The sequence below is a fragment of the Zalophus californianus genome, chromosome 2 (genome assembly GCF_009762305.2).
Source record: "Zalophus californianus isolate mZalCal1 chromosome 2, mZalCal1.pri.v2, whole genome shotgun sequence".
NCBI lineage: Eukaryota > Metazoa > Chordata > Mammalia > Carnivora > Otariidae > Zalophus > Zalophus californianus.
In genome coordinates, this window is record NC_045596.1 from 33,777,229 (window position 1) to 33,802,530 (window position 25,302).

General features: G+C 44.6%; 1 protein-coding gene across 20 annotated transcripts in view; it reads right to left on the minus strand.

Moving 5' to 3' along the window:
* The window catches only part of APBB2 (amyloid beta precursor protein binding family B member 2), a 356,077-nt gene that overhangs the window by 101,568 nt on the left and 229,207 nt on the right, over nt 1-25,302 (minus strand). For 15 of the 20 annotated variants that reach the window (XM_027599383.2, XM_027599387.2, XM_027599390.2 and 12 more), the window contains 4 exons: nt 14,057-14,265; nt 5,561-5,623; nt 5,074-5,159; nt 4,919-4,979 (listed from right to left, as the gene is read on the minus strand). In XM_027599383.2, the coding sequence (XP_027455184.1) occupies nt 4,919-4,979; nt 5,074-5,159; nt 5,561-5,623; nt 14,057-14,265 (419 nt within the window). The remainder of the gene's footprint in view (nt 1-4,918; nt 4,980-5,073; nt 5,160-5,560; nt 5,624-14,056; nt 14,266-25,302) is intronic. The other 5 variants (XM_027599394.2, XM_027599392.2, XM_027599396.2 and 2 more) reach the window with 3 other exon arrangements.

A 25,302-nucleotide genomic window follows, 5' to 3' on the forward strand; every position in this document is an offset into this window, starting at 1 on the left:
ATTTTAAAATAAAGAAAAAATGAAGACCTCAGAATTATACACAAACACACCCATTGCTATCAACTACAAAAATAATTATTGTACAAAAAAGTAGGTGGGCTTGAAAAACATTTTCAGAGTTTTAAAAATACTTTGCTTTTGGGGTGTCTGGGTGGCTCAGATGGTTAAGACCTTCATTTCAGGTCATGATCTCCAGGTCCTGGGATAGAGCCCCACGTCGGGCTCCCAGCTCAGCGGGGAGTCTGCTTCTCCCTCTCCCTCTGCCTCTCCCCCTGCTTGTGCTCTGTCAAATAAATAAAATCTTTAAAAAGTAAAAAATAAAAATATTTTGCTCTTTGGGGAGGGGGTTAAGGAGGCGTGGCTGAGCGCGTGTGTGTGGGGGTGTGGGGGGTGTCTGTGGGTGTGGTGGGGGTGGTGTGGTCATTTTACGTTGCCATCGCTATTTAGAGGTTTCACTGAACAACTGATTGTCAAGGCGCCCAGACTCACAGTGGCTGGAGAGGGTTTGCAACACCCACATCCTGAGAGCCTGAAAATGATTTTAATTTTTTTAGCATGTTAACTTTCACTTAGGAAGAAAGACATGTTCTATAATAACTTTTTAGTAATGAGCCCTTAGGGGCTATATTTATAATTCCGTGGCACATGAAATTAATTTTTTTTTTCTTAAAGAAAGGATACTTTCTGCTTATCTGGGGGGCACTCAGTTTTCTAGTTTTTGGCAGATTGAAGGAATGTGCGGGGTTATCTAGAGAAATAACTTACTTCTACAAAAGAACCTGAACATCTAGAAAATCTAGGTCTTGCCACTCCTTCCTTCTTAGGTGCTCTAGGTGACATTAAACAGGAATGAAGGGGGCAGGTGGTAAAGGACAGAGGGTGCATGTGTGTTGTGGGGGGACTCCTCCAAAGTGACTTCACTGAAGTCAGTTCCAAGCTCCCTGGCTTTTTCAAAATTGGTAAAGAATAATTTCATTTAGGGCTGCTGGATTTTACGATGGTTGTAATTCTGAGAGGACAGCTTGGCCTTCCCTGCAAGGCTTCCTGTGCCCATTTCCACTGGGAGGTAGTGTGACCATGCATTCATCCAGAGAAGCACAGCCAGACTCCTCAACGGCCTCAAAGGAACGTCAACCCTGCTGTGTCCATGGCGAATGAAAGTGTGTAGATCTTCCAATCAACAGCGATGCAGCCCATCTCCACTCCAGCCCCCTTGGCTTCCTCCTGTTCCAGGCCCAACCTTGACCATAAGCCTCCTTGAAATCGTACTACTACGGGAGGGTTTAAAACACCCTGCAGCCCATCCCTTCCACTTCTAAAGTCCAGTTCATCACTGCCTCAAGTCAGACCAGCAAGCGAGGCCACACTGCCGTAACCTTCTATCACTTTACTTGAAATGAGTTTTGCTTGGGTGTTTGTCCTTTGCTTCCAATGAGTAATGCTATGAAACACCGACTGACAAAACCCAAATTTCCATATATCTACATATAGTTGGAATATTATTGAGGACACATCGTTTGGCGGTTGCCCCTAAGTAGGGCTCCAAGTGAGAATTTTCCTTTTTTTTTAAATTGAGGTATAACTGACATGTAACATTATATTAGTTTCAGGTGTATAACACGATGATTCAGTATTTGCATATATTGGAAAATGATCACCAAAATAAGTCTAGTTAACATCCATCACCATGCATAGTTACAAATTTTTTTGTTCTTGTGATAAGGACTTTTAAGATCTACTCTCTTAGCAACTTTCAAATTTGCAATGTGTAAGGATTTTTTTTCTCCAGGTCTAGTGAGCCTGGGCTCTGTAGCTACATGGCCTGGATTCAGATCCTGATGCTATTTACTTACTAGCTGCTTAACCTTCTACGGCTCAGTTTCCTCATCTGCAACATACAGATAATGACAGTTCGGTCACTGGATTTTTGTGAGGATGAGAGCCAGCAGAAATAAAGTCTTAAGGACAATGCCTATAGCAAAAAGTTAACGATGAATATTCATTATTACAGTTACTTTATAAAGAAGCACTAGAAAAACGGTTACATACCATCGGGACTGGGAGGCTTCTGCCTCATGCACATTGTGATTCATATGACATAGGGTTCTAAAACCCTCCGCCCTCCCACTGTGCTGCGGGGTCTGCAACAATGATAATGACAGCATGAGGACCTTCAAAATCCGGGGCGGGCGGGGTTGGCTGCCAACATCTTTTCAGGATTCTGAGCTGTCCTAGGGATTTGTGCTATCCACCCTAAGAATCCTCGATGTAAATAATCACCAAGAGGCACAAAAATGAACCTGCAGGTCAACTTCCATAACTGTGCAGAGTCCTATGATCTGAAAAGCCATATTTTTTTTCTTGTCCCTAGTCTGATCTTTTTTTTTTTTTTTACATTTTTAAAAAAATTTTATTTATTTATTTGTCAGAGAGGGGAGAGGGACAGCACACGCAGGGGTAGCGGCAGAAGCAGGCTCCCCGCCGAGCAGGGGGCCTGATGCCAGGCTCGATCCCAGGACCCTGGGACCACGAGGGGAGCCGAAGGCAGACGCTTAACCGACTGAGCCACCCAGGCCTCACGCTGGTCTGATCTCTTCTGACTCTTGTCTGTTATCCCAGTACAGACAGATGCACTGATTATTCCTTTACATTTTCTGTGCCTTAAAAAAAACGCATTTGTTTTCATAAGTTTTCTAAGACCTTCTATAAAACAAAGTAGGATATAAAATAAAGAATACCATACATGTACTTTTTTGTTTAGAACTCAGTCCAGCTTCGGTAACTTATGGCAACACAGAACCTCCTTATTAACAGGGGCAAATTCACAAGAGGTGTTGGAACAGACACGTGGGCCCTACCAGGGGCAGATAAAGAATTCAGTGAACAGGACCAGTGGGAGGTAAAAAGAGAAAGCACAACTTGGGTCATGTTTCAACCAGGCCTCCTGTTCCTGGTAACCAATTCCACCTCCCCTCCCGCTTCACCCCTCCCCGCCCACTCTCATCAATTTCACGCGGCCATCACTCCCCAGCCCTTTCCCCCTCCACCTCCAGCCTCCGCCTGATAACCCTTGTAAAACACCTGGGTGCACAGCAAATGAGTCCCGCCTTCCTGTTTTACTGCATCCGCTCCCCGCCATAAAACTTATCTTTAAAGACCAGCATGTTAGGCGCCTGGGTGGCTCAGCTGGTTAAGCGACTGCCTTCGGCTCAGGCCATGATCCTGGAGTCCCGGGATCGAGTCCCGCATCGGGCTCCCCGCTCCGCGGGGAGTCTGCTTCTCCCTCTGACCCTCTTGCCTCTCGTGCTCTCTATCTCTCATTCTCTCTCTCTCAAATAAATAAAATCTTTAAAAAAAAAAAAAATAAATAAAGACCAGCACGTTAGCAGCCCACGGACCTGTTCAGAATGCCGCTGGCTTGGGGATGGCCTTCATCTGTGCTGAACACGTTGCCGGGCAGATTAGCAGCGGCGGGGGCGGGTTGTTCAACTGCGGGCCCCGATTCCCACAGCCCTGAAGGCGGCATGGCAGTTTCTAGCCGAAGAGTCAAGGTTTTGAAACTGCATGGTGTTTCCCCATTTAACTATTACTAAGGGAGCTTACTGGCTGTTTTATTCACAGACACCTATCTGCTTTGGGAGTAAGAAAAAATATCGAGGACCAGCTACATAATTTGCAAATGGAAAGGTAATATGCAGAATGAAAATGCAGAGCCCCTGTTCAAAAGGCAGGGGAAAAACTGCCATAAAAAGGGCTGAAACAAAACTGTTGCCTTTCTTCTGCATTCCTTCTCTTCACTCATTACAGTGTGTTTTCCTTGGTATTTAAAGTCATGCTCTCTTGGGCACAGGACACCTGCAGGGTAAGCGCAGACCCTCACAAATGCCCAGGGGCCCTGTCCACTGCCAGGGACCAACACCTTCTGGGTTCTCCATCCCCGGAGCTGCTGGACTGATGCGCCCACGCCCTGGCCAGGAATGGGGAAACTGAGTCAGGAATACCCCTTTCCCGTGGACCCATCTCCCCTACACTCCCTGAGGCACAGCAGATAGGTGACCCTCAAGTATACCACAACACCTGTGCCAGAACACACCAGGTACCCGGATTGGGAGTGGGCTGAACTGCCCCCAATCCAACACACCGCTGTGCTGTCAGCCTGGGCTGGGTAGGCCACTACTTTGCCCTCTCTCGAGATGCCATGGGAGCATGTGTGTCCCAAGCCAGCTCGCCCCATGCTCCCAGTGAGGCCCCTACTAGCAGGAGTGATTGCTGGTTGGAGGCAGGCATGAGGATGTGTGGCAGGGCCTGAGGTGCCGAAGAGGAGGGGAACGAGCTCAGGGACGTAGGGAGATAGCAGGACTGTTCCTAAACCAAGGCTCCAACTCCCTGGTGCATCGCCCCATTGGACGTCGCTTACAAAAACACAAATCCAAAGATAAGAGTATTAAGAATTTCAAGATGGCGACCACACTGCATGAAAGCCCAGGCATGGGACCCATCATAAATCAGACCTGTGTTTGAGAGAGATGGTGCAGGTGTGAGGCTGTTCTGGAAGAGGTGGGCATGAGGAGCCTCGTACCACCCGTCGACAGACCCTCCCATTGCTCTGCAAGGCTTCTGAAGCCCACTCACTTGGACAATAATTGTAACTTATTGTTACACAAACTTGTACTTTGTGCAAAGAACTGAGGTAGTGAGATACTGGCACAGTCTTGATGGTTATGGAAATCCTCCCAAACCGAACGTGGCCTAGGGATTTATTTCAAGTGCTGGGGAAGTCAGCAAAGAGAGAGGATGGAGGAATAATTCCTTAGTCAGTGGCTCTGGGTTGACAGTTTATAAAAACTGAGCCATTTCCAAAGCCATTACTTCGATGCAAGAACATAACCCGGCTGCTGAAAGCACGTTTCTTACAAACCTTGGCTTCTGGGTCACTATTGATACCACAAGAATCATCATCATCAGCACGTGGGGCATTTCTAGAAAGAAAAACAGAAAACTGGACTTAGAATTCTACTGTAAACTCTAGCTGCACGAAGCCACACATTATGGCAGGTCCTTCCCATGTCTTACCTGAGTTTCAAAGATGCATAGCGGAGTGTTGCTCCTTCAAACTCTTTTAAACTGGGGTCCGGGTTAACTGTGGCTGCATGCAAATCCTAGGGGAAAATAGATCCCTGTTAATGGAGAAAGGGGGAGGGCCCCTGACTTGGCCTCAAATATCAAAGGGGAGAAAAGTCCTCCCGGCATGAGGCAGAGAGTGTATGTGAGCTTAGGCAGAAAAAGGGCATGCAAGGGCTGCTGGATGCTGGCTCAGTGCAAGCCCCAGGTTCTTACAAGAAACAGGGGACCTGGGGCAGTCAGCTTGAAGTCATTCACAAAAGGACACATCAAAAAAAAAAAAAAAAAGGCAACATGTGTGTGAGCTGGGCATTCCTAACAAGCCCCATCACGGCGTCCCTGCAGAATGGATGATATTCATGAAGAAGAAAAAGATACAGCCACAGCCATGCAGAAAGGACAAAATATTAAATGATCTAGAATCTGACAATATACTTGCCTTCCAAATGTCACTATTAATCTTTCCCCCATTCAGAACAGCAAAATCACTCCATGGCTGTTTCTAGACATATAATTATTCACATAGGAAAAAGCACATTGATTTAAAAGAAAAAAAAAAAGGAAAAGAGGAAAAGAAAAAAACACAAGACACTGTTGTTAGCATTGATATTCACAGGACGGGTTAGGGAACAAATTCACTCTACCAGCAACTGGTTAGCCGGTTCTAGATCTAGATTATCTCCTGAAGCCTGGGGCGGGAGGAGGAAGATGGTGCTCGCGTTACTTACCACGGAAATGACTGACCACCGCTAGCAGTTGGTATTAGATCTTCTAGACGTGGCCTCAAGCTCACAGACTAAATGCCTAGTGGACCTAATACCACGGGAAACTTTCTCTCTCCCGGTAACCGAACAGAACTGTCTTCTGGGGATGGGGGCAGGATTAGGGATGGTACCTGTCACTGTGAGGATTTGAAAACGGGGGAATGTCCCCAGTCAAGGGCATAAGAACCTGGGGCTCAAACTATTTCATGTAAAAGAGAAAAGGACAAGGAAAGGGTAGGAGGGAGAGGAAGGAACGCAGCCGGATGTCAACATCTGCCGAGATTTAACTGACCAAAAACAGCTCTCCACAGTCTCATGTAAATTCTTCCAGTTCATAAGAAGCTCTGCTTCCTTGCCACACAAGGAGTGTTTGATCACAAAATGATTTTGTAAGCAGAATCCTAGAACAAAGCACGAAACCTTGCCTTGTTGGGAGACCGCTCAGAATAGATCTTTGAATCTAAACAGCCCTTCCATTGCCCTCAGACAACAGGCAATGTTGTTGGGGTTTTTTTTGTTTTTCCTTTCTACCACAGTGAGTGAATATCCAAATACTTCTCATGGAACATTTGGGGAAATAAACGAAGCAAACAAAACCCAGGGACATGGTTATGAATGCGTTCCACGGATGTGTCAGGTGAATCACCTCTTTCCTCGGATAATAAATCAAGAGCGGAGACTTTTTGCTCCAGTCGCCTTTCAACTAAAGTGTTTTGAAAATGAGACGGGAATGGGGACCCATGATCTCTGCTCACGACATTAGTATAATTTTGAAACCCACTCAGAGCGGAGGCAGAGAAGTTCAGATGTGCCGAGCGTTGGAAGAGGCAGGCGTTCCTTTAACTCGGCAGGACGCGACGAGCGCCGAGTCCCTGCAAATATAGATCTCTCGTCACCACTGCACAGCTGGTGTCACTGTCGCTTTCCTTTTTGGACTAAGCACCCTAACTGCAGTTTTTCAAAATAAAGTGGAACTTACACCACTGTATCTACTTTTTAAAAAATAATCTCTTTTATTGAGCAAAAGAGCAGGAGTGCTGCCTAGCCCTTCGCCTCTATACTCCATCCCCCAAAGCAGTGCTCAGTTTTCACTGAGGAGAAAATTCCTAACACGGGAGGGTCTTAACGTGTTAGTTAGAGCTGGGAGGCCCCCTGACATGGGGCTGGGGTTCTGCGCGTGTGCGTTTTCCTGGGGAGAAGATCCCCCACTCTTCCCGTATTTCCAGAGGGGTCGGTGACCGAGAAAGGGTTAGAATCACCCTTGTAGGGGGACTCAAACGATAAGTACCTGAAATGCCAAGAATTTTAAGCTAGAATTTCTTCTTTCTTTTTTAAAGGAAAATAAGCCTCTTTGATCCCAAATCATCATCACAGTTTACATGTGAGGAATATTTGTTTTTTCATTAAACTTGAATGTTAAAAAAGGGTATCAGATGGTGAATTAGTAAGACTCCAGGTAATTATGTTCTCATAGAGAAATTGAAAAAAAAAAAAAAGAGTGGGTGTCTGACAAGAGGAATCCGAAATCAAATTATCCTCAACAGGCACGGTGTGGGGACAGGACAGAAAGAGTATTTTTTCAAAACAAGTATTCAGAAAAGTCTTCAGCATTTAATTAAAATAGTTCTCTGTATGCGTGTATGGTTTAAAAAAAAATTTTTTTTAATGTATTTATGTTGGGTCCCTGTAATGTAAAAGTTGATTATAATTCTAAAATTCTATGAATCCAACTCTTATGCTACGGAGACATGAGTCAGCTGGCAAACTTCCAACAATCACCTCTTATGGAGTTAAATAAACAAAGGTCGTATAAAGCAATTTTTCAAAAGCTAAAATAACATGGGGACTCTTAAAGAAACTCTTTAGTACAAAACTCAAGTATGGGCTAAGAGAACCTATGTTATGCCTAGAACAAAAGACCCTTTTCCCTCCTATATCTAAAAGCTCTCATTTTTAGAAATTCTCTTTCCTATAGAAGTGACCATAATTTTTCTCTTTTTTAAAAAAATTAAGGGCAACAAAATCTGTCTTGAGTTTTAATAACCACATATTCTATTCATCTAATTTTTTTTTTAAAGAGAGACTACAACATTCTAGCTAATCATTTTTTTTTTTTTTTTTTTTAAAGACAACCCAAAGAGATTGTTTGGTTCTACAGAAAGTCTGTAGTCTGCATGGCGGGAGTGAGAGATGAAAGAGGAGATGAGACAAAGAGACAGTGAGAGAGGGAAGGGCAGGTGGGCACTGGGCCTCAGGAAGGACAAAGATGACGGACAGGGACAAGCCTAGTCAAGGAAGAACAGAGACCGTGTTCCATGAGCAATGACCTCCCAACTGATAATCTTTCAGGCAATGCAGCTAAATCTTTGCACAATGGAATGTTCTGGGGCCAGAGTTACAGGTGGGGACATACTCTCCTGGTGCTTTTCTTGACCTTGACCAGGTGAAGCACCCCTTCCCCTGATCAAAGTGATCACACTGAGTTCTGGGAGAGCCTTGGAGCCTTAGCTCCTCAGAGGTGGTGGTGTCCCTGGGGAATGACCCAGCCCCTGGAGCATGGTGCTTATCACGACCCTTCATGACCTTTCAGCATGGTGCCCTTTGTGACCATACAGCAGAATCTGTGTGAGGGTGGACCCACTAAGGGAATCCAATTGTATAACCTTGACTATGGAGGATTTTCTTCTTCCTTTTTTCTCTTCTGGGATCTCAGAAAGCAATTCTACAAATCAAATGAAAGTGATACACTGTCCTTCTGCTGAAAAAAAGCTAACACTGGAGTGGACGATGTTAATAGCAAGCTCTTGAGGATGGGTCCAGGGGGACGAGAAAGCTTCTAAGAAGTGGTATCAAAATGTAACCTGGAGAGCAAGCATGGAGGGTGAACCCGCTGAGAACCAGGCAGAGAGGAAAGCAAAAGAACGTCCCCTAGTGACTTTGACAGAAGTTACAATCATCACCTCCATGTGCGTGAACTTCAGAAGTTCTGCTGCAAAGCCCGGTTCAAATCCTGCTTCTGCTCTCATCTGCTCTGTGACCTCAGTTCCTTATCTAGAAACAGGGCTAATAAGAAGACCTCACCATCAGAGTGTGGACAAACTGAGATCAAGAGCGTTAGCCCTTAGCATAGGGGCCGCCTGCCTGAAGGTGCCCAAGACATGGCAGTTCCCCTATCCTCTGCTCTCTCTTTCCAGGGAGGAAAAAAAATGGCCATTGGTAAGAATAAAAAACTGGGGGACCTACGGACTATGAAGGATTATGAATTATGCTTCTTAATCCTCTTCTGTCAAGACCTGAGCCTCGGTACGTGTGGCCTTGATGATAAATGCAGAGCACCCAGAATCTCGGAACTCTAAGGAACAGGCCAGGTGATGTTAATGAGCATTGAATCCATAGATGTGTGCACATTTTTTTAACTTCTTTTTAAATGCTTTCTGTGTTTTGGCGGATGGCTTATCAGGCAAACATAACCCAGAGAAGTAAAAAAAAAAAAAGAGTTAAACTAGTAAACAGATTGCCAAATACGGGTGCAATTAAATTCATCTCTGTGAGCCAGAGGAGGGTCAGGAGACCCAGGGCTCTGGTGCTAGCTTTGCTGCTATAGCAAGTCAACTAAGAACTCACTCAGCTACGACACTGGTTTATTCCTTCATTCAGCAAACACGTAATGAGCTTCACCATGTACTAGACACGGTGCCAGGTGCTGGGGACACAAGATGAGGGGGAACAGGTCCTCACCCCCACTGCCCCCCAAGGAGGGAGACTGACATGCCACAAGTAATGCTGCTATAAAAAAGACACTATGGAATAAAGGGCTCTCAAAGTGGAGGGATGAGAGCAGTAATTCCCAGGAGAAGCTGGGATGGGTCCAAAGAAGAAGTGAAATATAAACAAAGAGAGGGATACTAGATTCATTAGAGGGCCAGCTCTTGTACTCACAGAATCACCTGGAAAGCTTATGATAAAGGCAGATTTCCAGGTCCCACCCGCAGAGCATCTAGCTTAGTGGCCTCTGGTAGGGACCAAGGAATCAAAATATTCTACATGCCTCAGAGGTCACCTTGGCCACCGGCCTTGGCTCACAGGCTGAGAAACACTGTCACAGCATTCACTAGGCCCTTCTTGAAGGTTCTCGCCAGTCATGATTACTTTGGGTCAAGAGTTCAGAAAAAAGATGACAGAATAGCTCCTTTGTGTTTTCATCTTATTTCTTAAATATATATGAAATTCCACAGGTTCTAATGTAATACACGGAATTTCCCCTCCTAGGGAGTTAGCAGCTCAGGGCCCTGACAGATCCCAGGAGTAATGTAGCAAGAACAGAGTGAATTATGATCAAGATCACAGTTCTGAGAAGCAGTTCCCCATCCCCTTGCTCCAAACGCACTTTCTCCTCCATACTTCTCTTCTTAAGGAACCGGGAAACACCTTCAGTTGGAAACATTATAAGACAAGACTTGCCTACAGGCCAACAGTGATTCATAAAAATACTTAGTGTAGCTCCTTTCTTCTCTCTAAAATTCGACATCCAAGTAATTTGGAACAAATCGATGGACTGGGGAGGGGAGGGGGAGATCACTGTGGGCCCAATTTTAATAGCAAATGCTTCCTGGCCTGTTTATAAACTTTAGAAAATACTGCTGGCGTGCACAGAGGAAACATTATCCACTGTGCTTAGCACCTCCCTGGTGAGCTCTGGAATGTGAAATGTAAAATTTTCAAACTGTAAGGAAGCTTTCAGTACAAAACTTTCGTGAAGCAGAGTCAACAGATTTGGGTTGTTTTTTTTCCCCCTAAACGAGCTTGGGGGAAAAGCTGAATAAAATATGCATTTCTAACATGACATATTACAAGTTTCTTCTCGTCCTTAACCTTTTGTTTTCTCTCATGGTTCCAAACTAGTATGAAGTAGATTCTATTTAGAGATCAAAGAAATGGTGTCAGGGAAATAATCATTTCTCTTCCACTGTCATTAGCACCTGAGACAATGTTATCAAGAGAAGTCATTTTCTAGGAGGCTCTGCATAGGACACTGCCTGCCCTTGGATTGAGATGAAGAGCTGTGAGACTCGCCAAGCCCCACCGATAAACAGAACCGTGAAACCTGGGGTGGGGTGGGGTGGGGGTCAGCAGACCTTCACTGAAGCTTGGTTCCACCACTAACAGGTGTGTGACCTCAAGCAAGCTTCGCCTCTCAGTCTTAGTGTTGTCAAATGTAAAAAGCGAATGACAACGACAGTTCCGATGCATAGGGTTCTATTAGGAGTCACGGGATAAGGCACGAGCTTGACACCATAAACACTCCATTACCTTTGGTACCTCTGGTTTAATATCCATGTCAGCGTCTAAACGTCCTGGGTATACATACGGCAGGCTGGGTCTTTCTCCTACCCCCTGTCCTCTTCTCTCTACATGCTCATACGTTTGCTTCTAGGATTTTAACATACTGCCTTTTAAATGTGCTTGGTTTTGGGACATAATGGCCTACGTACACGGGGAAAATGTGTATGAAGTGAACAATTAAAAGGCTGATTGGAAGAACATCTAGTCCATTGGTCTATTAAAGTGCTGGATAGGAGTGGCGCTCTCTCTCTCTCTCTCTCCCTGAAACTTAAAATGATGCGTCCTTTAACAAAGTTCCTTGGAGGGATAAGGGTCAGCACAATGGCATGGTCAATAGTAGAAGAGAGGCATCAGACGGACAGCAAGGTAGAAAGTCCCATAGTACCAGGGGCAGAGCATAGGATCCAGAGTCTGAGAACTAGACACATGCCTCTCCTACACCAGCTGCACGGTTACTGAACTCACTGAGCTTTAGTTAACTCTTTTCTTAAGTAAGGAACATATCAGCTGTCCTCTCTGTCTTGAAGGGAACAAATGAGATGACATTTATGAAAATACACTGAAAGCCACACTAAATCATGAATAGCAGCAGGGACCCTGAGCGCTGTGGATACATTAGGGGAACACTGAACCCACGGAGAGGAAGCAGGAAGCGAGGGCCATGGGACACAATCTGAGCCTGGGAAGGGGCCCTGAGAGGTAGCTAGGACAGGAACGGGAGGCGGGCGTAGAGAAGGGGAAGAACAGACCCATGTGCGCATCAGGAGGCGGCTCGGGGATTACAGGTGGACTCTGCTGCCTGACCATCCTCCCCAGGGCCAGCTGCCTACCTGTGATGCATTCTTCCCAAGGTTTTCTGCAGAAAACATGGAAATGAAAACCTGCCATATTCATCGAAGAAATAAAAATCCAAGCCCCATAAACCTTGGGCTGCCCTCCTTGGACTTTACCACATCCACACCTCGGCCTCAGGAGGCAGGCTTTAAGAAGAACTTCATTTCTTCTACATACAGAGGACAAGAGTTTCCCAGGACAAAAGCGACATCTCAAAGGGAATCTCATCTAACTTCTGGGACAATGAGAAAGCAGAGTAGGCTGGAATCTCAAAGCCAGGGAAATGGAGTGAGAACAACCCTGGCCTAGGATTCAGGAGCATTCAGGATCTCTGAGTTCTAGACCCAGCGGTGTCGCCGGTCACTGTCCTGTCTGCGCCTCAGTTTCCCTGTCTGTAATGTATGGATCCTGGGGTCAGCTGACCCTTTCCCATCCTAGCATTCTCTGGTTGTAGGGTACTCCCGTGTGAAGATGGTTAAAGGGTTAAAATAGGGGAGCGAACCCCTGGAATGGAGAAAGAGAGTCTAACAAAGATGCCAAGAGAAAGGATGTACAGGTGAGAAAAAGGGAGAAAAAGAGAGCAGAGGTGGTCTCCTGGCTGGCTCGGCTTCTGGGAGGCCACTCGGAGGCCCAGGGGATAATGCCAAGACACAATTAGGCTGGGATCGTAGGAGGAGTCCATGTCATGCTAAGCTCCTTGAGGTTCGTCTTTGTCCCCCCGCGCACCTAACAAGATGAGTAACTGAATGGAATTTGCTCAGCGAAGAGGAACATGATACTTCAATAAAAAGTTACCATAAGCTGCCCAGTGATAAGCAACAAAATCCTATGTGGTTCAGCAATAGGGAAACACGTGCCTGATTATCAGGCTCACGTGCCAACCAACCAAGGCCCCTGTCTCTCAAGGAGGGAAGAGCTCACCCCAACCCGTCCCTGGAAAGACGGAGAATCTGAGGCCTAGGCTTGGGGAAGGGAGATGCTGAAGCCCTGTACTAGGAGGAATGGGCTTGGAATGTAGGTCTTCCTGCCTCCCGGAGAAGAGCAAGTCAATAAGCCCGGATGTAAGAAACAAGATACTGTCTCCTTTCAAAGCCAGGAAGGCTGAGAATGGTTGCAAGAACACGGAGGAGTTCTGCCGGGGAGAGACCCCCAGTTTAGATCCCCTCCAAGGCCTCAAGGTCAAAGAACATGGGTTGTTGAAAGAATAAAAGACTGTGGTCACACAGGCAGACGTGCCTGTGTTAGCATTCCAACTACTTTTCCGGAAAAAGCCATCGCTTACTTGTGACCTTTTCCAACGGCCGCACTCTTGAATATTTTGTTACCGGGATTCACAAAGGTTTGCCGCAAGAATCTCTGTACTAATAAATACCACAGTGGAATTTTTTTTTTCATGCCTCAATTCTTTGTTTAAACATCACATTTCCTCCTCGGGGATAGCAGAAATTTATGCTGCTATTTATGTCTAAAATCATGTCACTTTTGCTAAATAAACAGATCCTTTAAAAAAAATACAGAAATAACGCACTGAAGGGCTCTCAAGGGTTATTCTTGCAGACATCCCTTCCATGCAGTCAAACGGACCTAAGGCTAATAAGAGATGCAGTAATTATAACACATCTGGCCAAGAGACATTCTTCTGTGTGTAAATATTTTATGGAGCAGCACCATGCGAGGGCACCTGCAGAGTAAAGTATCGGTTCAGTGAGCCCCAGGGAATCTTAACCACTTCTCATTAATCAGCCTCCCTTACTTTCTATACCTAGAATGCTGTTTTCAAGAGACCAAAAGCCACGAAAAAAATGAAAACATCCCTGAACGATGGTATTAAGGCTATTTACACTAAGAGGAAGCATTTTTGGGTTTCAAATGCAGCATGCATGATAATCAAAAAACTTACCTTGATGACCTGGTGGGGCAGAAGCAACAAGTCTAAAGAGAAATCACAAGTCACATCCACTCTACTAAGCTGTTAAAAAGATACTCCATTTTACCTCGTGCTCTGGGGTGGGAGATGGCGTTACAGAACTAAGTGACCCTTTCCTAGAACCGTGAAGATCGGCTGGGATGGAGACGGGGCGTTCCCACTGAGTTGTCCCTGTGGGTATGTGCCAATAATAGGTCCCAGCGATGTCGTTGATTCTCTTCCAGCCAGGCGGCAAATCTGGATCAGTCTGAAAGGAGTGATCACTCCAGATATCTGCTGGGAAATGGAAAACAAGAGGGTTTTCTTAAAAGAGGAAACAATTAAAGTGTTCCATTTTGGGCACTAATAGTCCGGAGAATTCCATAGGCAGGTATGTCGGTAGCACTACTGACAACTAAAGCCATCCTGTGGACACAAAGTATGGTAAAGGGGACAATATGGAAAGAAATAAGAGAACTGGAAAGGAAGACTGACACTTGAGAATACAGACATAAAGGACCCATGATCACGTCATCTTACAGATTCAAGAACCCTATGAACAAGCTAAAGCTCCATTAGACAAAATCAACTACCCAAGCAAAATTTGCAAGGTTACACACAAAATCTACTGACTCCTTTACAAATCAGTAAGACTTACCAGTTGGCATCTTATACCATTCTCAGCAATGAGTATAACTCTCATTTTTTTAACGACTTCCTGTAAATGAGTACTGTATTTATTTCTTCTTCCCTTTGCTTTCACAACTCCTCCCATTTGACTGTAAACATCTACAAAGCAGGGATGTCTTTTGTAATACTCCAGAATTCTAAATTGTACACAGAAGATTCCTAAGGAAGGCAGACTGGAAAAGCCTTGGAATTCAAGACTGGTAATGTGAATTCATGAAGGAGGGGGGGTGTGGAATACAACAGAGAATGGTGGGGATTGTGGCAAAGGAAAGCAGGTGCAAAGTCCAAAGGTGTTCAAATTTTAAAAAAGTGATGTTTTAAATACTGTGTGTGTGGGGGGGAGAATAAAATACATGTGCTGAGCAATTTCAGCAATCCCTGTCCTATATCAATATTTTATCAGTTTACTGGAGACTGGTTTGCTTTTCAGAATCTCATTTTGGCCTTCTTTCAGTTGAATATGAGAGGAGTTGAAGTGCACGAGGAAAGAGAGAGAAGCACGTAGAGGAGGAAATCCACAGAGACAGAGGCACAGTGGGGAAATCCCAGGCAGCTGTTATCAACGGATGCATGTAGGCAGTAAAACTTAAGAAACCTCTGTTTCAATCGGGGGATCACTTTTTTCTACGGATCAGGCCTTTTCCCGTGGAGCCATTTGCAAGAACGGGGGCGGGGGGACACATCACAGTAATTCAAGAGAGAAGCACATGGGCCTTGCTCTGTGCAAATGTCACCGCATCACGTGGGCAGGGGTCACTGCCGCTGTTCCAGGGGCAACAAGGAGAAAGGGGACCGAACAAAGAGGCTGATTAAGACTAAGGGCACAGATGTGCATTCATGCGCGTGTTTGGCATCCCAGCATTCACTTTTCTCATTTAAATCTGCCAGAGGCAAAACTGCCACTTGCCTCAAATTATGATGGAAATTTCACCTCCCCCCACAGGAAATTAGGCATAATTAAATAATTTCAACTTACCCCAAATTTTCAGAAACTACTCGAAACAAACATGTATACACTCCTTTGTCCTGTCTCCTTTTTAGGGGGTGGAGGGGTTGTTTTGGTCTTTTGCATCTCAACTGGCACAGGAAAAATAAAATACACGGGTGTCTGGATTAAGATGGAGAAAATCCTACCAAGGGTATTTCCTTGTCCCATTCTAGTGGTTTACAGAACCACACTTTGGGACTTGAAAGAACATAAAAAGGATGCCAGTTGCCATTTCTGTGGTTTTTGAAGTCCGAGGGCCAGAGTTTTATAAATTTATCCTAGCTGTCTCTACAGCTGGGACATGAGCATGTACCAGAATATGGAATCATGTCGGACCAAGGACAGAAACCAAGATCTCTGCGGAGATTTTGTTGGAATAAAAATTAAAAGGGGATTTATTCCATTGCTAAAAACTGATGATGGTGATATGATTATGATGGAGAAAGTGAGGTCGGCAATTCTACAGTATTATTAACAGTTCCAGAAACATTTACAGAATCCCTTCTGCATCATCCCACATTGGGTTTTAAGGGATGTAAGCCCTGTGAGGGCAGAGACATCATATCTGTCTTGTACATCATTGGATGAGTGGTGGATGGAAGGAAGGAAGGAAGGAAGGAAGGAAGGAAGAATAAACAAGGAGTGAGGGAGGAATGAATGAATGAATGAATGATGTCTTTGAATGACGGATCTTAGCAAAAGAAGAATTCTGAACAAATCAGTTCTGTGCAGTTTCACAAAACAGAGCAATTTCACAACCCCCAGGAATAGCAATGTTTACTTCCCTTTGATGGTGTATGTGAATGTTCTTATGGATAAAAGGAAACATAATATGACAAACTGGAAAGAGTCCTGGGCTGGTGGCCAAGAGAGTCTGAGTTGAGATTTTGGTTCTTTTCTTATTGATAGGTTCCACAGGGAACAGTAAGAAATAGGCCTTCAGCCTCATTACAGTTCATTTTGTTTAACCTAAATAGCCCCAATTTCCTTTGTTTTCCTACATAATAAAATTATGTATATATTTAAGTAAGTACTTTGGACCTTATTCAACAGGTCCGTAGTTTTTCAACTGTCACCACATTGGGAGGAAGACAGTGGTGCAGGGGGGTGGAATTCCAGGTCCCTCTAGACCCTTCTGACCACAACAGCACCATTTTTATCTGTTTCCCATACTAGTGTTGTATGCATGATTTTCCTTGAAAACAGGGATCAGGTTTCTTCTTACTGTTATTGTTTAAAATTAAGTTTGAAACCATAGCTAACACCAAAGTACAGTGGGGCCAAGACATCTAAATCCCAAGAAGCCACTTCTGTCAAAAGATGATTCAAAATATTGCAAAGCGGCTTAAAATGGTTGCCCTCGTATGAGTACCACAGTGCATATGGCATGAAGAAGGGCACGCAGACTCAATCAACAGAGGAAAAAAATCTATAAACACCAGGTGGTAAGAGGAGAAAGTTCCAACCCCTTTTGATTCTCAGGAAATTACTTAGTGAAGGTTTGCTGATGACAAAGGAGCTGACATTGCAGAAAGGAAATGATGTCTGATGGTTTCATTGCCCTTCTGATCCTCAGCAGTTTTCTCACACTGAGTTGTCTGTCATGCACCCCTTCTTGACAGACCTGCCTTGAGTTCTGAAGTCATGGTATTCCTAGTTTTCAGCGGGAATATTCTAAAAGACCTCCATCCTGGAGAACTTTCCTTTTTGGGAAAGTACTGTGGAACAGTAACCTTAGGAAGATCCAGTCAGCACTGGACAGCAGGAAGCAAACCACAGCATTTCATCCCAGTTACCCAACCTCAAGACTGGAACGCAGACCAACTGTTGGTGGGGAGGGGGGTTACTTAGGGAAAGATTATAGGAGGGTTAAGATGGAGAAGTCTCTAGAAAGCCTGAAGAGTATTTTTAAATACTCCAGTAAAACTAGATATGAGGGGAGTCAGTAAAGACTCTAAATATGGCATTATGCAGCCTGGCATGGCAACCAAGTGTGAACTCTGCATGGGGCCTTGGTATTCTGGCTCAGCCAGTCATTGTCTGAATAACCTCCGACAAGTTACTCAATCTCTTTGGGCTGAATTCAGATGCCTATCTGTAAAATAGGGACCAAAACACTATCACTCTACATCACCGAGTATTGTGTAAAACACTCAGAATAAAGGTTGACATATAATAGGCACATTTACCACATAAATGTTTGCTGTTAGGGGCGCCTGCGTGGCTCAGTTATTTGAGCGTCTGACTCTTGGTTCTGGCTCAGGTCATGATCTCAGGGCCATGGGATTGAGCCCCCTGTTGGGCTCCGTGCTCAGTGGGGAGTCTGCTTGAGATTCTCGCTCTCCCTCCCCCTCTGCCCCTCTCGCCCACTAGCTCTCTCTCTCAAATAAATAAATCTTTTAAAAAATATTCAAAAGTATTTTAAAAATATTCACTGTTATTGCTATTATTATATACCATAGGTCTCCAAAGCGAACAATATATTAAGTTCACTAAACCCACTATAAAAAAAGATTTTCTTATGTCCAAAGGAAAATGCTCATTACAGAATTTATGGGATTATGTGACCATCATGGTTCAAAGAATAAAGATAAAAGAAGATGATCTTAAGGTGACTCTTACTCTGGAGAAGGTCCAGCAGACTCCCTTAGCAGGGCTGGGCCAAGAGGACCTGAGCAGGTCAGGTAAGACCAGATTCTACCCACCATGTCTTGCTGGGCTTCTTCCCTGGCTGGCCGTGGCTCTGCCAATACCTTCTCTTTCTTCAAATGTCTGTCTGTCTCTCAACGTGTAAGTAAAAAAATAAATATTTCATAATTTTAATTTTAATTTTAAAAGTAAAGACTCATGTCTCCCTGTCGTCTCCTTTAAAGCAGATTAGCGGGGCAGCGGGGTGGCTCAGTCAGTTAAGCATCTGCCTTCAGCTCAGGGCATGATCTCAGGGTCCTGGGATTGAGTCCCACATCGGGCTCCTTGCTCAGTGGGGTGTCTGCTTCTCCCTCTCCTTCTCTCCTCTCCCCTGCTCATACACCCTCTCAAATATATATATATATATATATATATATATATATATATGTATGTATATAAAAGTGATTTGCTAAATTTTTCCTAGGTTTCTCTCAAACACAAACCAACCCCAAATGAATAAGTTATCTTGTTTTTGTATGATTCCTGAATATTTTCTCCCACTGTGGGTCTAGAGCCTTCATTACAAAAAAAAGTCCCCTACCGTAAAGCAAAGCACATCTTCACATACGTTACCGCATTTAATGCTCTTCTCAATGGCAGCTGGAAAGCAAGGGAGGGAACATTAGCAAGCCAGGACAAGAATCCAGGCCTTTCAAGGCTGAAACCCAAGTGCTATTAGCACTGCCAGGAGGTTCTAAGAGCGAGTAACAATACTGCTGTGTCAACAGACAAAGTAACAAGGGTCCTGACACCCAGGTCCTTTATTACTTCTTTACCACAGGGGCTTGTGGAGGGTCCACAGCTACCCTATGAAGAACATAGTAACGTCATCCCCTTTCTAAGGCTCAGGGAGGACAGCTGTTTGGTTTAAAGGCAAGGGGGGAGACTATGTGCCCATGTTTACATGGCTGTTACTTTTTCAGACACCTGAGAAAAATCAATATGGACAGCTTGGGGGAACTGAGAAAGTGAAGAAATAGTGATAAAAACCAAAGAACACAATGGCGGTAAGTCTGGGGCTCGGATACCAGCCTGCTGACCTGCCCAAGGGCAAACAGCTACTAAGCAAGAGCACAAAGATGTGCCCCAGGGGACTGGCCCTGAGCCCTGAACCACCCTGTGTCTGGGTCCGTCCACAGAAGGGCACTGCCAGTGTAGGCTTTCCATAGGACCCTCCTTTCTGGGCCTCCCTCCCGAATTCTGCCCTCAGTAATCCGGGCAACCACTGGCGCTGGCCCACAGATCTGCAGCCCCTCCCCAGCAGAAGCCTCAGGATCAAATTCCAGCCTCAGGCACACTGCAGACGCTAAGATCCCACCTAGTTGCCCCTCCTTCCCTCCCTACAGGATCCTGCACCTAATATGGTCTCCGATCTGTCTCACTGCATCTGGCCGAAGGCACTGTCCCAGGCTGACAGGACGGTCCGGCAGTAGGGGTGTCCTTTCAAAGTGGCTCTGTGGCCCTTCGTCGTTTGTGGTGTTGCTCTGGAAGCAGGGCCTGGAAGTCAGAGTATAAAAATAGCAAGGCTGAGAGCCCCAGAAAGTCCCTCTTGCGCTGAGAGCCTCCTGGGCCAAGAGCAATACTTGGCGTGGGAACAAGGAGCCCATCTGTGAGCAGCAAAGACCCGCCCCTTCCAGTCACCTCAGGCGCCAGAGCTGTGGGCCTGGCTGCACTTTGGCCTTGTCTTCGTCTCCGTCTTCGCAGGGGCCCACTCCCCACTCCCCTTCCCCCTTCCCAGCAGAGCTGTGTGTGAGGTAAGCCCACCTCCAATTATCTTCTCCCCTCAGCTAACTTGCAGGAACCCAAGGGTCAAATGAGAACAAATTAGCATCTAGCAGCAGCTGGAAATTTCCTCTGCTGCTCCAGAGGCCACAGGAAGGAGGAATGGATGAGCTGAGATTCTAAATTTGGCAAGGTCTGCAGTGCAAAGCACAAAAGGTTTCCCTGGGGTCCTCAGAATGGCATTCACTCCCCTCCCTCCACATTCGTGTACCCAGTGCCTTCCATGTGCAAGGCATGGAGTTAGGGGGTCATGAGGAAAGAGGAGATAGAGTAATTCATCCAACAAATATTTCCCGTCTACTCTGTGCCAGGCATTGATTTAGGGCTGGGGATACATGGGGTCATCAGATGGATCCAGTCCTGCACCAGTCACTGCCCCAGGTCACTTGGAGTCACCTGCTAGAAGCCATCACTGGGTACCACCCCAAGAGTTTCTGGCTCAGCAGGTCTGGGGTAGGGCCTAAGAATCTGCATTTCCAACAATTCCCAGGTGATGCTGAGTCTGTGCTGCTGGTTTGGGACCATGCTTTTAAGAACCACTGGCCTAGGAAAACAGAAAAGGTAGTCATGCTTTCCGATCAGACTCCATCTAACTACTGGTTCCACAAAATAAAAAATGTGAATATATGTTCATTTGGTCATTCATTCATCCACTTATTCATACGCTTTTCATACTGAGGGCCTCCTATAAATGCCAAGTACTATTCCAGAAGCTGGGTATATGGTCAGGAATCAATGGGTAATACGATCAGTTGTGTCTGGGATGGGGTGGGCTATCTGGACAGTCTGGGAAGATCTCTGAGGAACAATGTGTCCCTAAACTACAAGGGGCCAGGCGTGTGAAGAGACAAGAGAACAGCATTCCCGACAGAGGGAATACAATGCAAATCCCATGTGGCAGGAAATAACCTGTCATGTCATCACAACCAAAAAGTCACTCGAGTGAGGGTTGAGTGGTCTAGGAGAAGATTCAAGGCCACCGGGGCTAGGGATTTACCCTCTGTTTGAAGGAGCTCTTGAAGGTCTTGTGTGATCTGTGTTTTAAAAATCTTTCAAAAGAGGGGCACCTGGGTGGCTCAGTCAGTTAAGCATCTGACTCCTGGTTTCGGCTCAGGTCATGATCTCAGGGTTGTGAGATCGAGCCCCACATCGGGATTCTTAAGATTCTCTCTGCAATCCCCCTCAACCTCTCTCTTAAAAAAAAAAAAAATCAAATCAAATCAAATCAAAAGAGTATTCTGCACAATGCTTCCATTCTTGGGAGAAGAAAAAACTCTTCCAAAGTCTTAGTTGCAACTGCTCCTATCTAATCTCTTGAACAGTATTATTCCTGAAGGAGTCAGATACTTTAATACAAAGTACAGGTTTCCCTTGCTATCTGAAAGTTGATGAAACATTTCATAAGCCAAAATGGCATAAAGCTAAGAAGCAATTCCATTAATTTTTTTTTTTTTTTTATTCATTTGAGAGAGAGAGCGAGAGAACACAAGCAGGGGGCAGAGGCAGAGGGAGAAGCAGACTCCCCACTGAGCAAGGAGCCCCATGTGGGACTTGATCCCAGGACCCTGAGATCATGACCTGAGCCGAAGGCAGATGCTTAACTGACTGAGCCACCCAGGAGCCCCTACCATTAATTTATATGGAAACATTTTTGAGGGTACCCAGACCCAAAAAAAAACAACCGCTCTTAGGCTTTTCTGAAATCTCAGGACACATCTTGCCAACAGATGCACAAAATAAATCGAGATAAAGCACGGATGCTCACAGACACAGTTCAAAGCTATGGCCAACTGATGCTAAGTTGCTGAGTGTAGGTCCCCGGGAAGGAGCTTGATGGGGCCACTCTCACTGCCGGGGATGCGGGATGCACATGTCTCTGTAATAGCTCATCGCAAAACAAAGGCTGAACACTTTTCACCTTTTAAATAGAAGCGAAATCCTCTTTGATTTCTTTTGCTTAGCGCCAAAGGTACTAATATAGGTGTTTTGAAAAGCAACGTGGCATAGCACAAACTTTTGAAAAGCGGGGGACACCTGTATTTGAGTTTAACTTTATTTATTTATTTTTTAAGATTTTATTTATTTATTTGAGAGAGAGAGAGCACAAGCAGGGGAAGAGGGAGAAGGAGAGGCAGGCTTCCCAATGAGCAGGGACCCCAATATGGGGCTCCATCCCAGGACCCTGGGATCATGACCTGAGCCGAAGGCAGACGCTTAACCGACTGAGCCACCCAGGCACCCTGAGTTTAACTTTAAAACTCTTTTTGATCACCTGGCAGTCAGCTTCCTTTGCCTCTCTTCTCTCTCTGTCTCTCTCACTACTTAGTCTCTTTATTTTTTTCTGGACCCAGAACTTCCTTGTCAGAATAGAAGAAGCACGACTCGATTCCCTACAGCTTCATGACCAAATTCTGGAGACAAGAGCATGGAGCCAGGACTCTAGGACTAGATAATTTATTATAGATTTGCTGGGGGTTCCAAGCAGCATACGGAGGCTGCTTTGAAAATGGTGTGAAACTGTCCTCAGCCAAAGGCCCCAGAAAACAAAGACTATGGAAACAAGGGAACAAACCCCAAAATGTCCCAAATATGTGAGCTCTCAGAAGTCTGACCCACCAGTCTTCCAGACGGTGGGGCGGCGGGGTGGGGGGGTGGTGCAAGAGGGAAGCTTACCCAAAAGTTTCGGGGCCTCTTCTATTTCTTTTTTTTTTTTAAAGATTTTATTTATTTATTTATTTGAGAGAGAGAGGATGAGAGATAGAGAGCACGAGAGGGGAGAGGGTCAGAGGGAGAAGCAGACTCCCTGCTGAGCAGGGAGCCCGATGCGGGACTCGATCCCGGGACTCCAGGATCATGACGTGAGCCGAAGGCAGTCGCTTAACCAACTGAGCCACCCAGGTGCCCTCAGGGCCTCTTCTATTTCTTGGTATTTATTTGCAAGGCATATCTGGGACCCTGAAATGTCTATTACAGCCTTAAAAAATTCTACATTGTATTTAATTTGCACTTTCCACATAGCATTCTTTTAACAGTTACAATAAAATTCTTACCAATTTTAGGAGTATTCATTTCCTCATACTTTTTCTCTTAAAATATTAATATTAAAATTTTGGAGTGTCCTTGAAATAGGAAGCTATTCGTAGCTGAGGATTCTTCTGTTAAAGATTCTTGAGTAAATATTCCAAGAACTCACTATTTAAATAGTCCTTAAAATTTGGGCCATGTAACATTACACGCTTTGTATATTTTTATCAAGTATTTTGGTGTAACATCAGCACGCAATTTCTCAATTTAAACTCACTGGAGACAGGGTCTTTGCTGGGCTCAGTCTACTAAAATTGTTTCAGGGCCAGGTTACCATCTCAGACAGGCAATCTGGAGTTAGCTGGCAGCCGTGAACCTCGGCTCCATGCTGACTGGCTGTGTGACTTGTGACAGACAGCTTCATTTCTAATGGCCTGCCTGCTCACAGTACTAAAGAGCCAGTAACAGCTCTTACCCTACAGGGCTGATGTGGAATACAGTACCCAGCACAAAGTTGGGCACACAGTAATCACTCAGCCAATGTTGGTTACGAGCTCTCCATCACTTCATTCAAATGTGGCTTTGGGGGAAAAATAACCTGCCGTACAAAACAGTTTTCGAAATGGCATCAACCATTTAAAAGGGAACTAAGATTTCTGAATTTGCAGCAATAAAATGGGGTTTTTACTAAAAAGACTGTTTTATTAAATCAACTAGGTGATCATACCGGCCACCACATACCAATTTAGAAACAGTGCATCACATGAGAACAATGTATCACATAAGAACCTGCTGGTTTGAGTATGTGGCACCTCTTTAATTAGCATGTGGCCGTCAGGGAGCGGAGCCATTAAAGAAGCAGAAGTGAAATCAGACCCAAAGAGCTTGTTAAGCATGCTTTATTAGTGAAGACATCCTTCTTTTGGGACTGCTTCTATTCTACCTCATGTTCTCAGGAAAGTATGTATATAGGACTGTGGGTGGAAGATAAAAGGAAACTATGCTTCTCAGACTGTTACCCCAAACCAAAACACAATACATGAGTCAGGGACTCTGCAAGGCAAATTTAAAAGCTAAAAGGCGTAAGATGTAGGTAGCTACAAATTTTCTGGAAGAAAAACTGGTATTTGTAAATATACACTCAACTGTACAAACCTACATGTCACGGAGGTTAATCATGTGACCTGGCTAAAGACTATTTTAAATATCATCATCAGGTCTCATTCTAAATACCCAAACATACAATAAAACATGTACTTTCCTGCAAGTCATGAAAGGAGATATTAAAATCTTAAGATGATATGAAATATAACCTAAGAACACGATTTCCTTTTAAAGTGTATGCAAAGTACAAAGTAGCACAATTTATAAACACCTCTGAGAAACCATAGGCTTAATGGCCACCCCCCCAGCCCCCCGCAAAAAGACCTTATAAAGAGTGGAGACTCATATTTTACTTTAAGAAAGCTACAGACTATTTCAGTAACCTCAATTTTATTTTTCTAAGAAGAGGTGGGAAAAATGTGTATTGAAACAACACATCTCCAAAATCCAAAAGTCTAATCACAATGATGAATGGAGAAGGAATGCAGGTAGGCATGCTCTTGAAATCAGCAATTTTTTGATAATTTTATTTATTTTTTATTTTTTTAAAAGTTGATTTTTTTTTTTTAGTAATCTCTACACCCAACATGGGGCTCAAACCCACGACTCTGAGATCAAGAGTCATATACTTTTCCAACTAAGCCAGCCAGGTGCCCCAATTTTTTGATAATTTTAAAAAGTAAAGATCACAACATATTTATTTAAAATTGCTAGGCAGGTTTATTAGTTTTTTCTCCAGTTGTCTGAGTATACCACTCACCTCCTGAATAGCAACAATACATATTACTCAATACCAGATGGGATTATTACGTTTGGCAAGAAGATCAACATATCAGACCTCATACCCTTTGCTTTGATGTTTGGGTATTCAGTGCTTAATCCTAAACACAGTGTTCTAGAAAGATCTATGATTATATGGAAATTAAGCAAAGAGTAACTGCACAGTATTATTCAGAGAATGTGTCTAGCAGCCAAATCCTCAGTCAACCCAACCACAAACTTTCTTATCTGATTACTATTTCACAGCGAGCATTTGGAGAAGAGAAGACAAAATACTA